The following is a 15,060-nucleotide window of genomic DNA, read 5'->3' as shown; positions in this document are numbered from 1 at the left end:
CCCATCTGAATCCTTTTGCTGTTATGAGAACACAATAAGCTCATGCAGGGAAGTGCCCGGGGTATCCTGTCTCTTACAGGTTATCTAGAAGCACGGCTGGGCTCTTACTTTATGTTTGAGGCCATAGTTGACTTCCAGTTCCATAAGCAGCACACTTTTGCGCACATTTAGAGTCTTCTGGAGCTCATCAAATGTAGAGTGGATGTCATCCACAATGCTGGCCTTTTGGTTGGTTAACTGATGAATGATTTCTGAGATGAACTGAAGAGCAGAATCGATTTCTGGGAGCCTGGAGAACAGTCATTAAAGATTATTTAACATCAACCCAGAAATAGTAAAACATCTATCTAAACACTATGTTTTGTCAAAAAAACATTTTCTCTGCCTTTCATCATCTTTAAAAAGTAATGACTGAAGAACAGAATGAGTAAGACATGACATAATTACTGCCTTTGAGAGGAGAGACTTTGAGGGTCCATGTCTACTTCATCTAATCGATCATCTGATTTTAATAATTGATGGTACAAAGCCTGGAGGCTCTCTGAACACCACGGCTTCTCCTTATTCTGAAGCAAGCCTTCTCAAACTTGACCCTATATTATAGGCCACATGCTTCTTTGTTACAGGGGACTATCCTGTGTGTTGTAGGCTGTTTGACAGCATCCTGTCCTCTGCCAGATGCCAACAGCACCCCACACACAGCTGTGACAACAAACTCTCCTCCAGGCATTGCCAAATGTCTCCTGGGGGTATACCTGCCCACAATTGAGAACCACTGTTCTAAGTATATAGTTGTATCTTTTCACCTAATCATATGAACTACTTATCCAAACCCAGAGTTTTCCTGGGAATGTTTTGCAAGCTTCCAAGTTCCTTTAAATATTATAGAATAACCACACTTTTCTCACTACAACTATCAGTGATAAGATTTATTTTCAACTGCTTGTGTATTTCCTATTTGGTCTTTCTCATGTATGACACAGCTGCTCTATTCCCCCATCTCCATGCCAAAGAGAAAGCCTGGAAGCAGGGAAACATAAAGATAATTGAGCAATCGCTGGTCAGTACCCTTTTGCTGGGCTCAAACAGAGACGAGCCAGTGACTGTCAACACAGTGGTCCTGTGTATGTCAAGAAGCGCAGCTAAGTAAAGCTCCTCAGAGAGCCTGGTTTCAGGGCACAAATTTCAGAGATCGGCGAGCATTCTCCTCAAGTGTATTTTATTCATTTAATCATCCTGAGGTACTAAAAAGACGCCACTGCTCTTAACAGAAGGTAGTTGAGATGTTACCAAGAAGCAACGGATGACCCTTACCACTCACTTGTTTAGGACTACAGACCCCCAATCAAAGGAGAATTTACTCAGCGTGAACTTCTTATCCAACTGAGAGGAGATCTGGAGGCCAAGCGTGAGGCACAGCCGGTGGGGAGTCTAGGGCGGTGTGCGCACCTTTTGTTGACGGCGTCCAGCTGGACCTGGAGTGAGGCCTTGTGTTGCTCTACCACGTCCTTGAGGGGGACCGTGGGGTGTTCTGCATGCTCCCCCTCCGTGCACTCCCGGCACATGGCGGTCTCACAAGACTGGCAGTAAAAGTCCATCACCTGCAGGTAACACAAAAACAATCCCAGGTTCCATACCACTAATCGACGCTTCCTATGCACTAGGCCCTGGGTAGGCATTCTGTCCCTTAATTCTCGTGGCCTTCCCAGGATGGAGGCAGGATGTCCAGTGGCACAGAAAAGGAAGGATAAACTGTTAGGCGCCAGGTCACCAACGGAGGTGGGTCAGACTCCAAAGCTGCTGCTGTCATCACAAAACCAGCTTTTCTGTGGCTCCTGCCCTAAAACAGAACAGGTTGGGGCTGTGATGCTTAAACTTTCCCATCTTAGGACAGTCTTCCACTCTTTATAAATTATTGAGAACTCCAAAGTACTTCTATTTATGTGAATTGTATCTATAGATATTTCTATTAAAAATTGAAACAAAAATGTTAAGTATTTACTAAGTTATTTAAAAGCAATAATAAGCCCATTAAATGTTAACATGAATAATACAGTTCACAAAAGAGAACGATATTTTGCAAAGCAAAAAATTTTGTGAAAAGAATGGCATTGTTTTCCATGTTGAAAATCTTCAGTGTCTAGCTTTATGGAGGAGAGCTGCATTCTCCTATCTGCTGCTGCATTCAATCTGTTATGATAGCACACATCATACTATCTCTGGAAAACTGCACTGTACACTTTTGAGGGAATGAGAGTGAAAAAGGCATATGATGTCTTAACAGTATTATAAATATAGTTTTGATCTTGTGGACTGCCCTCTCCCTAAAGGGTCTTGGGACCCATGAGGGTTCCTGGACCACACTTCGAGAACTGATACTCCTTCTACAAGAGATAAGCTGTACTGAGCTATTTGTATCCTGCCCTCTACCACTTAGGTAACCTCACTGTGTCTCATGTTTCCCTCTGTCAAATAGAGACAGTAATAGTAACCTATTTCATAGGGCTGCTAGGAGGTTAATATGCATGAAGAACTCAGATGACGTTTGGTACTGGCATCATGGAGCGGCAAAAATGATGAGATGATGGTGTCATCTGCTTACATGAAAATAAAGCCACCTTATTCTGATAATGATGAATTGTCAGTAAAAATATAACATAAAGCCTGAAAGTCAGTTTCCCAGTGAAAGCGTTTGTTCCCCTATTCTCTCAGCTGAAAATAACTTCTTCTAATTTTGAATTCACAAAGTACTCCTTGGAGGGATCTTTTTTTTTGAAGTATAACACACACAGAAAATGGCATAAATCTTACTAAAGATTTGTGGATTTTCACAAATTGAATGCTCCCACCAAATCACTTTTATTTATCCCCTATTTTATGAAATATTCATAAGATTTTCAGTTCGTGAACACAGGAACTATCTTTCCCAGAGCGTAGGTAATTGCTTGCACAAAGTAAGTATTCAAAAACTGCTCAACAAATGAACTGTATGCTATAAGAGTCTCATTTTAGAGTCAAAGGCACAAATAGATTAAAATTAAAAGGGTGGAAAAAGATATTCCATGCAAATAGTAATCAAAAGAGAACAGGAGTGGGTTGCTTGGGTGGCTCAGTCGGTTAAGCCTCAGACTCTTGATTTCAGCTCAGGTCATGATCTCAGGGTTATGAGATGGAGCCCTGGATTGGTGAGCTCTGTGCTAGGTGTGGAGCCTGCTTAGAATTCTCTCTCTCCCTTTCCTTTTGCCCCTCCCTGCCCCCATCTTTTAAAAAATACAGAAAAAAAAACCCCAAGAAGTAGAGAAAGAGAACTGGCTATTTTAGTATCAGACAAAGTAGACTTTAAGACAAAAGTTGTTACAACAGATAAAGAAGGACATTATATAATTATTAGATGATAAATTCATCAAGAAGATATAACAATCAGAAACAAGTATGTACCCAACAACAGAGCTCTAAAATAGATGAAGCAAAAACTGACAGAATTAAAGGGAGAAATGAACAGTTCAACAATAGCTGGAGATTTCAATACTCCACTTTCATTAGTGATAGAACACTTAGATGGAAGATCAAAAAGAAATAAAATTTTAAACACTATAAACCAACTAAGCCTAACAGACCTATATAGAACACTCTATTCAATAACAAAATACACATTTTTGTCAAGTACACATGGAACGTTCTCCAGAAGAGACCATATATTGGGTCACAAAAGTCTGGATAAATTTAAAAAGTCATACAAGTATCTTCTCTGGCCACAATAGAATTAAATTAAAAATCTGTAACGGAAGGAAATCTGGAAAATTAAATGACTTACTCTTGAACAATGAGTTAAAGAAGAAATAACAAGGGAAATTAGAATATACTTTGAGATGAGTAAAAATGAAAACCCAATATACCAAAACTTATGAGAGCACTCAGTGCAGAATTTTAGCTGTAAATGCCTACTTTAAAAAGATCTCAAATCAATAGTCTAAGTTTCAACCTTAAGGAACTAGAAAAAGAACAAATTAAAACCAAACCAAGAAGAAAATAATAAAGATGAAAGTGAAGATAAAATAGAAACACAGCAGAGAGAATCAATGAACCAAAAGCTGGTTATTTGTAAAAATCAGCAATATTGACAAACAGGATATTAGGGATAGCTGTATGCCAACGAACTGAGTAACAGACAAAATTAACAAATTCTTGTGCAGCCCTGGTGGCTCAGCGGTTTAGCGCCCCCTTCAGCTTGGGGTGTAATTTTGGAGACCTGGGATCAAGTCCCATGTCAGGCTTCCTGCAAGGAGCCTGCTTCTCCCTCTCCCTGTCTCTCTCCCTGTCTCTCTCTCTCTCTCTCTGTCTCTCTGTCATGAATATTTTTTTTAAAAATGAACAAATTCCTAGAAACACACAAACTACCAAAACTGATCCAAAGAAGAAACTGAAATTCTGAATAGACTTATAATAGGAAATTGAATCAGTATTCAAAAAACTTTCAACAAAGAAAAGCCCAGGGCCAGAAGGCTTCACAGATGAATTCTAACAAACATTTAAAAAATTAACAGCAATCCTTCCAATATACCCTATTTTCTATTCAAAAAATAGAAGAGGAAAAAAAAAATAGAAGAGGAGGAAACATATCCTAACTCATTCAATTAGGTCAGCAACCCCCAACACCAAAGTCAAAGACCTAACAAAAAAGAAAAGTTCATATCCCTTATGAATATATAGATGCAAAAAATCCTTAGCAAAATACTAGTAAACTGAATCAAGCTGCATATTAAAAGGATTATATAGTATGCCAAGTGGAGTTTCTCCCAGAACTGCAAAGGTGGTTCAGATACAAAAATGAATATGTTTAATAGACCACATTAATAGAATAATGGGAGGGGGAATCCACATGGTCATCTTAATTGATAGAGAAAAAACATTTGACACTATCCAACACCATTTCATGATAGAAACACTTATCAAACTAGAAATAGAAGATTCCTCAACTTCATTAGAGGTGCCTACAAAAATCCTACAGCTAACATCATACCTAATGATGACCCATTATAAGTGTAAGATAAAGTATAAGACAAAGATGTCCACTCTTGTCATTTCTATTCAGCAATGTACTAAAAGTTCTAGCCAGGGCATTTAGGCAAGAAAAAGCAATAATATGCATACAATTTGGAAAGGAAGAAGTAAGAATTTCTCTATTCAGAGATGATACAATCTTTTATATAGAAAACCCTAAAGAATACACCCCCCCACACACACACAAAACTATTAACAAATGAATTCAGCAAACTTGTAGGACACCAGATCAACAAACAAAAATCAGTTGTATTTCTATACACTAGCAATGAACAATCCAAAAATGAAATCAAGAAAACAATTCCATTTATACTAGCATGAAAAAGAAGAGAAAATACTTAATAAATTTAACCAAGAAAGTATAAGACTTGTACAATGAAAGCCACAAAACACTGTTGAAATTATTAAGGAATACCTAAATAATGGAAATTAATGGAAAGATAGCCCATGCTCATGAATTGGAAGACTTAATATTGTTAAGATAGCAACATTCCTAAAATTGATATCAATTTTGATTCACTGAAATATCTATCAAAATCCAAACATCCTTTTTCACAAGAGTGAAAAAGCTGTTCCTAAAATTCAGATGGAATCACATGGGACACTGAATAGCCAGAAAAATCTTGGAGAAAAAAAAAATTGGAAGATTCAGACTTCCCAATTTCAAAACCAAGCTAGAGTAATCAAAACACTATGTTAATGGCATAACGATAGACATTCAGAACAGTGGAATAGAATTGTGAGTCCAGAAATAAAACTATACATTTATGGTCAACTGATTCTTGACAAGGGTGCCAAGACCACACAATGAAGAAAAAAATAGTCTTTTCTTTCTTTTTTGCAATAGTCTTTTCAACAAATGATGCAAAGACAACTGGATATCCATGTATAAAAGAATGAAGTAGAACTTTTAACCTGGTTCTATATACAAAAATTATCTCAGAGTAGATTAATGGCCTAAACATAAAAATTAAAACTATAAAACGCCTAGAAAAAAATAGGAGTAAATCTTTACAACCTTTGATTTAGCAATGGCTTCTTAGATATGAACCAACAGCACAAGCAACAACAACAAAAAATTGATAAATTGTACTTCTTCAAAATAAAATCTTATGCACCAAGGGCACTACCAAGATACACCATCAAGAAAGTGAAGAGAGGAGCACCTGGCTGGCTCAGTCAGTAGAGCATGTGACAGTCCATCTTGGGCTTGTGAGTTTGAGCTCCATCTTGGGTGCAGAGATTGCTTATAAATAAAAGTTTTTAAAAAAGTAAAGTGAAAAGAATAGGAAAAAACATTTGCTAGCTATATATATGATAAGGATGAAGTATCCAGACCATATAAAGAATCCTTACAACTCAAGAACCCAACTCAAAAATTGACAAAGGACTTGAATTGACATTTCTCCGAAGAATATATACAAATGGCCAATTTGCATCCAGAAAATGCTCAACATTATTAGCCACTAAGGAAATCCAAATCAAAACCACAATGAGACACTGGGTGTTATACTATATGTTGGCAAACTGAATTTAAATAAAAACAAATAAATACATAAAAAATAAATAAATTACATAGATTAGATAAAGAAACAAACAAATAAATAATAAACAAACAAATAAATAAATACCACAATGAAATACTCCACACCAATTAGGGAGGCTCGACTCAAAAAGTCAGTTAATAACACGTGTTAGTGAAAATGTGGAAAAATCAGAACTCTCATGCTTTGCTGGCGGGAATGTAAAATGCTGCAGTCACTGTGAAAACAGTTTGGTGGCTCCTCAAAAGTTAAGTACAGAATTATCATGTGACCCAGGAATTCTCCCAGGTACACACCCAAGAGAACTGAAAACATACATCAACACAAAAACTTGTACATGAATGTTCACAGCATCATTCAGAATAGCCCCCAAATGGGAACAATCCGAATATCCAACAATTGATGAATGGACAAATTGTGGTATATCCAGCTGATGGAATACTATTTATCTGTAAAAAAAAAAAAAAAAAAAAATGCACAAAGTTCTACTATTTGCTGTAATATAGATGAACTTTGAAAACATGCTAAGTGATAGAAGCCAGACTCAAAGGGCACATAATTTGTGACTGATTTATATCAAATGTCTATAATGGATAAATCTGTAGAGGTGGAATCCAGGCTGGTGGTTGCCAGGGATTAGGGTAACGGAGAATGGGGAGTGGCATGATGAGAAAGTTCTGGAAATAATGGTGCTATTCGCACAATCTCTTGAATATACTCAAAACCACTGAATTGTATACTTTACTTTTAAATATATATATAGGGATCCCTGGGTGGCGCAGCGGTTTGGCGCCTGCCTTTGGCCCGGGGCGTGATCCTGGAGACCCGGGATCGAATCCCACGTCGGGCTCCCGGTGCATGGAGCCTGCTTCTCCCTCTGCCTGTGTCTCTGCCTCTCTCTCTCTCTCTCTCTCTGTGACTATCATGAATAAATAAATAAAATCTTTAAAAAAAAAATAAATAAATAAATATATATATATATATTTTTTGTTTGTTTGTTTGTTTGTTTTTGTTTTTTAGAGAGGGAGAGAAAGCACAAGCAGGAGGGGGGGTAGGGATAGAGGGAGAGAGAATCTTAAGCAGGCTCACACCCAGTGTGGAGCCTGACATGGGGCTTGATCTCTTGACCCTGAGATCATGACTTGAGCCAAAATCAAGAGCCAGATGCCTAATAGACTGAGCCAACCAGGCGCCCTGAATTATATACTTTTAAATGGTTAAAATGTTTAATTTTATATTACATGAATTTTCCGTTAATTAAAAAAAAAATGTGTCTTTGAAGATAGCAGCATACCTGGGTAATTGTCCTTGGTTTGGTCTCCTAAGTGTTTCTAGGAAACGAAGGCCCTAAAATCATTCTGAAGTATGAACAACGAGTCATTCTCAAATGCTTGTGCTCGGGTTCTGGCAGCTTTGACTCAAGCTGAGAGTTAATTGTGTGAAGTGTGAGACTTGGCTGAGCTCATCCATCTTAAGTGAGATGATGTTGGTGCTCCCAGGGGCAGATGGGCCAGAGGCCAGGACTAGCTTATTTTTGTTGACAGGTAGTCACCATTCCCGAAGATGACAAGGCAAGAGAAGGCAGGACATATGCATTACTAACATGTGGAAAGGGTGGTCAGGGCCTTGTAGCTGCCCTGAGGCTTGCGGAAGTGGTGACTAGCGGTGGGGCATTCTAATGAGGATCTCTCCTTTGCACCTAACACCCTCATTAGTAAGGTGCCCAAGCCAGCCATAACAGGGTTCAATGATCATTTGTGTTCCTGGGCCCGCAAGGCATAAGCTCAAATGTCTGCTTTACGTGCATAGAACCTCTTAAATCACTGACCATTATTCCCATTTTTCTTTGTATTTGGACAATGCAGCCATGGCAGTTTAATTAGAAGACAGATAGTGTCACAGCACTTAAAATAAATGACAGGCTTTCATCCACATGTGCTAATCACCACCAGGCAGTTTATGAGGACAACATCCTGCTTTATTGTTAATTACCTGATTTTATTAACCTTCAGATGCTTGAATTGTTTTTAAAGATTTACCCATGGCAATTAACTGCAGCAATTTATCTGCAATATTGCATGTATTTGACTTGAATATGCAATGAGGACCCCTGTTTCAAAGCAGCAGCAGTGAACTCCTACAACCTATGATGAAACAATAGAATGATTCAAGTCACACGCTGTTAATTTCCAAGGCCTCTTGCTGGTTTATAAATTTTATGATTCCAAAGAATCATAATGACCCCGCATAGAGAATGTACTCGAAACATGCTTTAAGTAGCGTCATCTACCTCAAGGAGGTTCAAACTCTAGATAGATCTAATTTTTAGTGGATTTGATGTGTTGCATTTGGTAGAGAGACAAGGCAAAGTTTTAATGTAAAGGATTCTTTAACTTTGCTGGAATCAGCATCTCTAAGAGAGATTCTGCTTGGCAGTTTGTGGCATCCAAGGGTCTCTATTGCTGAGGTGTATTTAGGAAATACATCTTAAGGAATTGTTTGTCCCTCAGGCGGCACAGAATATCCTACTCCTTTCTAATACTGCATATACAGGTGGTCTTATTAATTAAAAACAAAAGTCTATATAAACACACAAGCATAGTCACATATTGGCATAAATGTTACTTGTAACCAATATATCAGTTTTAATGGCTACCCAATAATCAGTTATATGAACTTAACCATAACATAACCATTTCCCTAATATCACACATTCAGATTACTTCCAATTTTACTATAACACAAAATTTTCAATTAACATTCTTCTATCTTCATTCTCTTCTCCAGCTATCTCCTTAGAAATATTTCTATTAGTGGAATGACTGAATTAAAGGATGGGAAGTTGTATAAAACACTCATTACAGTTTGACAAATTGACATAAACTTTCTGAAGAGCAATTTACCCTCCCGCCCACGGCATATGAAAATGTCTCCCCATATCCCCATCAGCACTATTATCTTTAAAAACCTGTAGCTAATTTGAAAAGGTTTGATTATTTGTAAAGCTTGACATTTTTTCTCAGACTATAATTAGCCATTTTGTATCCTCTGTGAATTTTCTGAGTTCTTTGCCTATTTTCCTTTGTGATTTTCCTAATTTTCGTTAATTCTTCTTACATAGTAAGAAATTTTTTTATATTTTTAAAATTTATTTATTTATTCATGAGAGACAGAGAGAGAGGCAGAGACATAGGCAGAGGGAGCAGGAGGCTGATGCAGGGACTCGATCCCAGGACCCCAGGATCATGACCTGAGCCAAAGACAGACACTCAACCACTGAGCCACCCATGCATTCCACTGGGTTATTTTAATTAAGAATTTTACAGTTATTTTTGGGGTGCTTGGGTGGCTCAGTTGGTTAACCATCTGCCTTCAGCTCAGGTTCTAGGATTGAGCCCTGCATCAGGCTCCCTGCTCAGCAGGGAGTCTGCTTCTCCTTCTCCCTCTTCCCCTCCCCCTGCTCATGTTCTCTCTCTCTCTCTCAAATAAATACAATCTTTTTTTTTTTTTAAGATTTTATTTATTCATTCATGAGAGACACAGAGAGAGAGAAGCAGAGACATAGGCAGAGGGAGAAGCAGGCTCCATATGCAGGGAGCCCGATGTGGGACTCGGTCCCAGATCCTGGGATCATGCCCTGAGCCAAAGGCAGACGCTCAACTGCTGAGCCACCCAGGTGCCCCCATTCTTTTTTTAAAAAAGAATTTTACAGTTACTTTCATAAACTGATTAATAGTTTTCTTCTTCTGTCTTCACTAAATTTTGATATTAGGGTTATAAGTGTATTTTGAGTGAATTGGGGAGCTTTCTGTCTTATCTTTTCTTTTTTACTTATTTATTCATGAGACACAGAGAGAGGCAGAGGCAGAGGGAGAAGCAGGCTCCCTGCAGGGAGGGAGCCCCATGCAGGACTCAATCCCAGGACCCCAGGATCAGGCCCTGAGCCAAAGACAGAGGCTCAACCACTGAGCCACCCAGGCATCCCTCTATCTTTCTTATAATGCAGACTATACATTCTATGGATCATACTTGTTTTACACAGGTTTGGAGGAATTCAATTTCAAATTAAGTTTTGCCAGTTTCCTTCAAAATTCTCAATCTATTCAGGTTTTCTTGATCACTTTCAATTTCCTAGATAATCATCCACTTCATTCAGACTTTCAGTATATTAACCTTTAGCACATAGCATTAATTTACTCATTTTAAAATATTCCTTTCAGGGGTGCCTGGTGGCTCAGTTAGTTAAGCGTGTGACTATTGGTTTCACCTCGAGTCATGATCCCGGGGTCCTAGGATGGAGTCCCACATTGGGTTCCATGCTTAGCAGGGAATCTGCTTCTCCCTCTCTCTCTGCTCCTCCCCTTGCTCACATTCTCTCACTCTCTCTCAAATAACTAAAAAAAATCTCAAAAAAATTCCTTTTACCCGTACTGGTATCTCTTTATTAGTCCTAATTTGATGTATTTACATTTCCCTTTTGTTTTATCAGATGTCAGATTATTTCATTAATTAAAAAAAAAATCAGCTTCTTAGATTTATTAACTCAATTGTTTTATTATTTTCAAACTAAGTTTAGCTTTATTATTTTTTTTGCTCTTAGGTTCCATATATTTACTTTGTTGTTTTCCCTAACATTTTGAATTGAACTCTTTTCTAAATAAAGGAAAATAAACCTATAAAATTTCCTGAGTACAGATTTGACTTCATCCTATACGTTTAATAGATAAAGTTTTCATTTTCAGTGTGTTGTAAATAGTTTAATTTTGCAATTTTTTGTTAAGTAATTATGAGTTCTTAATAAAGATCTGGGATTTTTCTACAATGTATGTTACTAATGCAATTTTAGTGCCTTGCGGTACAGGAACTCCACCTCCACAATGGGAAAAAATAGTGATGGTTTTGTGACCTAGTATATGACCAATTTTAATTGCTCAAATTCTCATAATCCTCATAGCTTAGTAGAAAAGCTTTTAGCATCTTGCCTTTTTGTTTGTGGGAGGCAGATTTTCAAGTGAAAGTGTACTCTCTTCTCTGAAATTCATCGTCTCTTCTCCAGATCCTTTGATGTCATTCTCCTACCCCTTGCATCTCTTATTTGGACAACTCAATAAACTCAAAATTGTTGTTGCAACCTTCCATCTCTGCTACTCTATAAAGCCAGGGAAATACTCATCTCCTACTTAAAAAATTTTCATGTTTCCCTACTGCATATGGAATTTAGGTCAAACAGTTTCTCAATGATATTCACAGCTTTCACAATCTCTCCCTATTTACCTTTCCAGGCTCCTCCCAGTATTCTTCAGCTCAGCTGTGCTCCCACCCCCAGCACCCATCTCTTTGCTCTCACTACATTGAGATAACAAGCTGTTTACTGAATTCATGACACTCTTACCTATAATTATTGATGTAATCTTTACATTTGTCAATATTTCTCATTCTATGAGACTGTTTTCCATATTCTAAATTTAGACTAGTGACTACAGGAGATCTCTTAATATCCCTAAAACTTTATTCCTTTATCAAATCAGATTTCCAGAGAGCTCCATGCCTGGACTAACTTCAAGACAACTCTTGAAGCTGAGCACCTGGGTGGCTCAGTAGTTGAGGGTCTGCCTCCAGATTAGGTCACGGTCTCAGGGTCTTGGTATGGAGTCCCACATCGAGTTCCCCACAGGGAGCCTGCTTCTCCCTCTGCCTGTGTCTCTGCCTCTCTCTGTGTGTCTCTCATGAATAAATAAATAAAATCTTAAAAAAAAAAAAGAGAGAGAATTCTTGTACCTGGTAGAAACACCCTCCCAGACTAGTATTTAGAATGTGAGCTCCAGGGACCCTGGCTGGCTAAGCGATTGGGTGCCTGCCTTCAGCTCAGGTCATGATCCTGGGATCCAGGATCGAGTCCCACATCAGGCTCCCTGTGAGGAGCCTGCTTCTCCCTCTGCCTATGTCTCTGCCTCTCTCTCTCTCTCAGTCTGTATCTCTCATGAATAAATAAATATTAAAAAAAAAATAGAATGTGAGCTCTAGGAGGAGACAGCCTCAGCAAGAGCCAATGTGAGAGATGGTCACAAGAAGAACACTCAAACTAACTGAAGGCACCTTTTTAAGTTCCTTCCACTAAACTTACATGGTCATTCTCCTTTGGAGTACAGTGCCTATAAAGCCATGGTTATTGACAGCCTGATGTGCTTTCAATTAATTAATTAAGGATATGTAATCCACAATGTTTCTCTTATTTTGGCTACTCAAAAGCTAAAGGTTTTGTGCTTCCTGGTCTAGCTTTTATGATGTGTCAACCAGCTTTGGGACTTAAACTGTTCAAACCTCAGTTTCTTCATCTATAAAATGAAAGTAACTAAAAACAAATAGACAAGTATATAAATAAATAAATAAAATGAAGGTGATTAATACCTACTTTGCCAAGTGGTGTGTACAAAGTCAAGCATGGTGTCTGGCAGGTTCATTCAACATATATATACTGACTGACTTCTAAGAGACTGCATTCACAAATGGACAAGGCCAGGTCACATATAAAAAACAGAACTCTGACCCACAACCTGTCAGAAAAGGAAAGCATACCTTTTATCTACAATAAACAAGCCAGGAAGCCAGCTTACTACTTCCTACTTGTAGGAAGCCAGACTACTATCCCTTCTAATCCACAAAGCAAAACAATAACATCTATAACAATTGGCCCCAAATGGCTAGGAACTGATTACTGATTGCTTCTCTAATTTTTGTCCCCACTTCCACTTAATATCAACTGGAGAAAACCAAATACATTCTCCTAACCAATCACATAGGATGTTCCACTTCCAATTAGCCCACCCCCAGCTTCCCCATGCCAACATGGGAAGGGATTAGGGATCAGAGCATCCCTAAAACCTTCCCTTTGTCTGCTGTGGAGCTTTCCCACTCCTCTGCCTGCCCCTGAGTCTCTGCCAAAACATAAGTGATATGGTGGCTGATTCCTTGTTATAGCAAGCTCAGAATAAATAGTCTCTGTTGATGTCTACATTGCTATGCAGGAGATACTGTGCTTAGTGCTAGGAATATAATGGTGAACATGGTCCCTGCCCTTCTGGAGTTCACTTTCTAAAAAAATAAAGCCAGAAGGTCAATTGGTCAACAAATTCACAGATGAAGGCAAGCAGAGCACAGTGAATGCCATGAAGGAAGTCAAGAAAGTGACGTAAAGGCTAGTAACTGGGTGTCAGACAGAGGTGGTTTGCCTTGGATAGGCAGAGAAGACTACTCTGTGTAAAAGAAATCTGAGCTGAAACAAAAAGGATGAGAGTGAGCTAGTCACAGAGAGAGGAACATGGAACATTCAAAGCAGAAGGCATAGAGAACAGTCAAGCCCCAAGGTGGAAAGCCACTTGCCAAGTTCTAGGCCATGAGGCTGCAGTGTAGTGGGCAGAGAGAGTGGTATGAAATGAAGCAAATAAGTAATAGTTATGGCTAATAATTATTGCTTTGCTCTAAAAATAATAATTGATAAAAAAATAAAAATAAATAATTGATATCTTGCTTATTATACCTGGGTCTTATATTGTAAGCAGTTTCTAATACTTGTGAAGTAGCCATCATTAAGAAAAAAATGAATAAAGTCATTGATAAGAAGTAATTTGAATAGCTAACATTTATCAAGAGATTACTATAATGCTTTATATGACTTAAACATTTAATTTTCCAAGTAATCCCATGTAGTAAATACTGTTATTACTTCTTTTTTGCAGAGTAGGATGTGAGACACAGAGTTTAATAAACTTGCCAGAGCTGACCCAGAGAGTAAGTTGAAGAGGAGGATTTGAATCAGGCAGTCAGAATCCAAAGCCAGTGCTCTTATGCAACACTGCCTCTTCAGGGGACACAGCTATTATGAATCAGTGAATTGATGGCACACACAGATCCTCCTAAGTTTATAACAGTTATTATGCTTGCCAGTAGCAGGAAATATGTTTGAAATTCATAATCTATAATCTATCATCAGGGATTCACACATCTTCAAATTCTATTTATTATGAAGGATTGGGGCCTAATGGAGCACAAGAAAACTTTCCCTCATAAGAAAAATAAAAAACTCTAATTAACATCTTAATAATCATTCTCAATTTGCAGAATTTATCTATTATTGAATCATTATCCATAATTTACTCTACAGATGTTTATGTGGGTCAAAGAATACCTACTTTGCAAACAGTCACGGATTTGCTCTCCAGGGGAAACTAATAGTATGTGCTATTAGACTCAATGAAGATTTATTTTATTTAAATAATTTTTTTAAATATTTTATTTATTTATTCATGACAGAGAGAGAGAGAGAGAGAGAGAGAGAGGCAGAGACACAGGCAAAGGCTCCATGCAGGGAGCCTAATGTGGAACTCGATCCCGGGACTCCAGGATCATGCCCTGAGCTGAAGGCGGTGCTAAACCACTGAGCCACCCAGGGATCCCT

The 15,060-nt window shown here is 38.1% G+C and overlaps 1 protein-coding gene across 15 annotated transcripts in view; it reads right to left on the bottom strand.

Annotated features, from left to right (window-relative positions):
• TRIM2 (tripartite motif containing 2) overlaps positions 1-15,060 on the bottom strand; it is a 168,603-nt gene that overhangs the window by 36,784 nt on the left and 116,759 nt on the right. For 13 of the 15 annotated variants that reach the window (XM_049094271.1, XM_049094266.1, XM_049094265.1 and 10 more), the window contains exons 4-5: positions 1,450-1,601; positions 109-289 (exon numbers count right to left, since the gene is read on the bottom strand). In XM_049094271.1, coding sequence (XP_048950228.1) covers positions 109-289; positions 1,450-1,601 — 333 coding nt within the window. Of the gene's footprint in view, positions 1-108; positions 290-1,449; positions 1,602-13,017; positions 13,160-15,060 lie in introns of those variants that run through there. The other 2 variants (XM_049094275.1, XR_003133189.3) reach the window with 2 other exon arrangements.

Source organism: Canis lupus, chromosome 15, assembly GCF_003254725.2.
Source record: "Canis lupus dingo isolate Sandy chromosome 15, ASM325472v2, whole genome shotgun sequence".
NCBI classification, from domain to species: Eukaryota; Metazoa; Chordata; class Mammalia; order Carnivora; family Canidae; genus Canis; species Canis lupus.
This window is presented reverse-complemented; position numbering and strand designations above follow the sequence as displayed.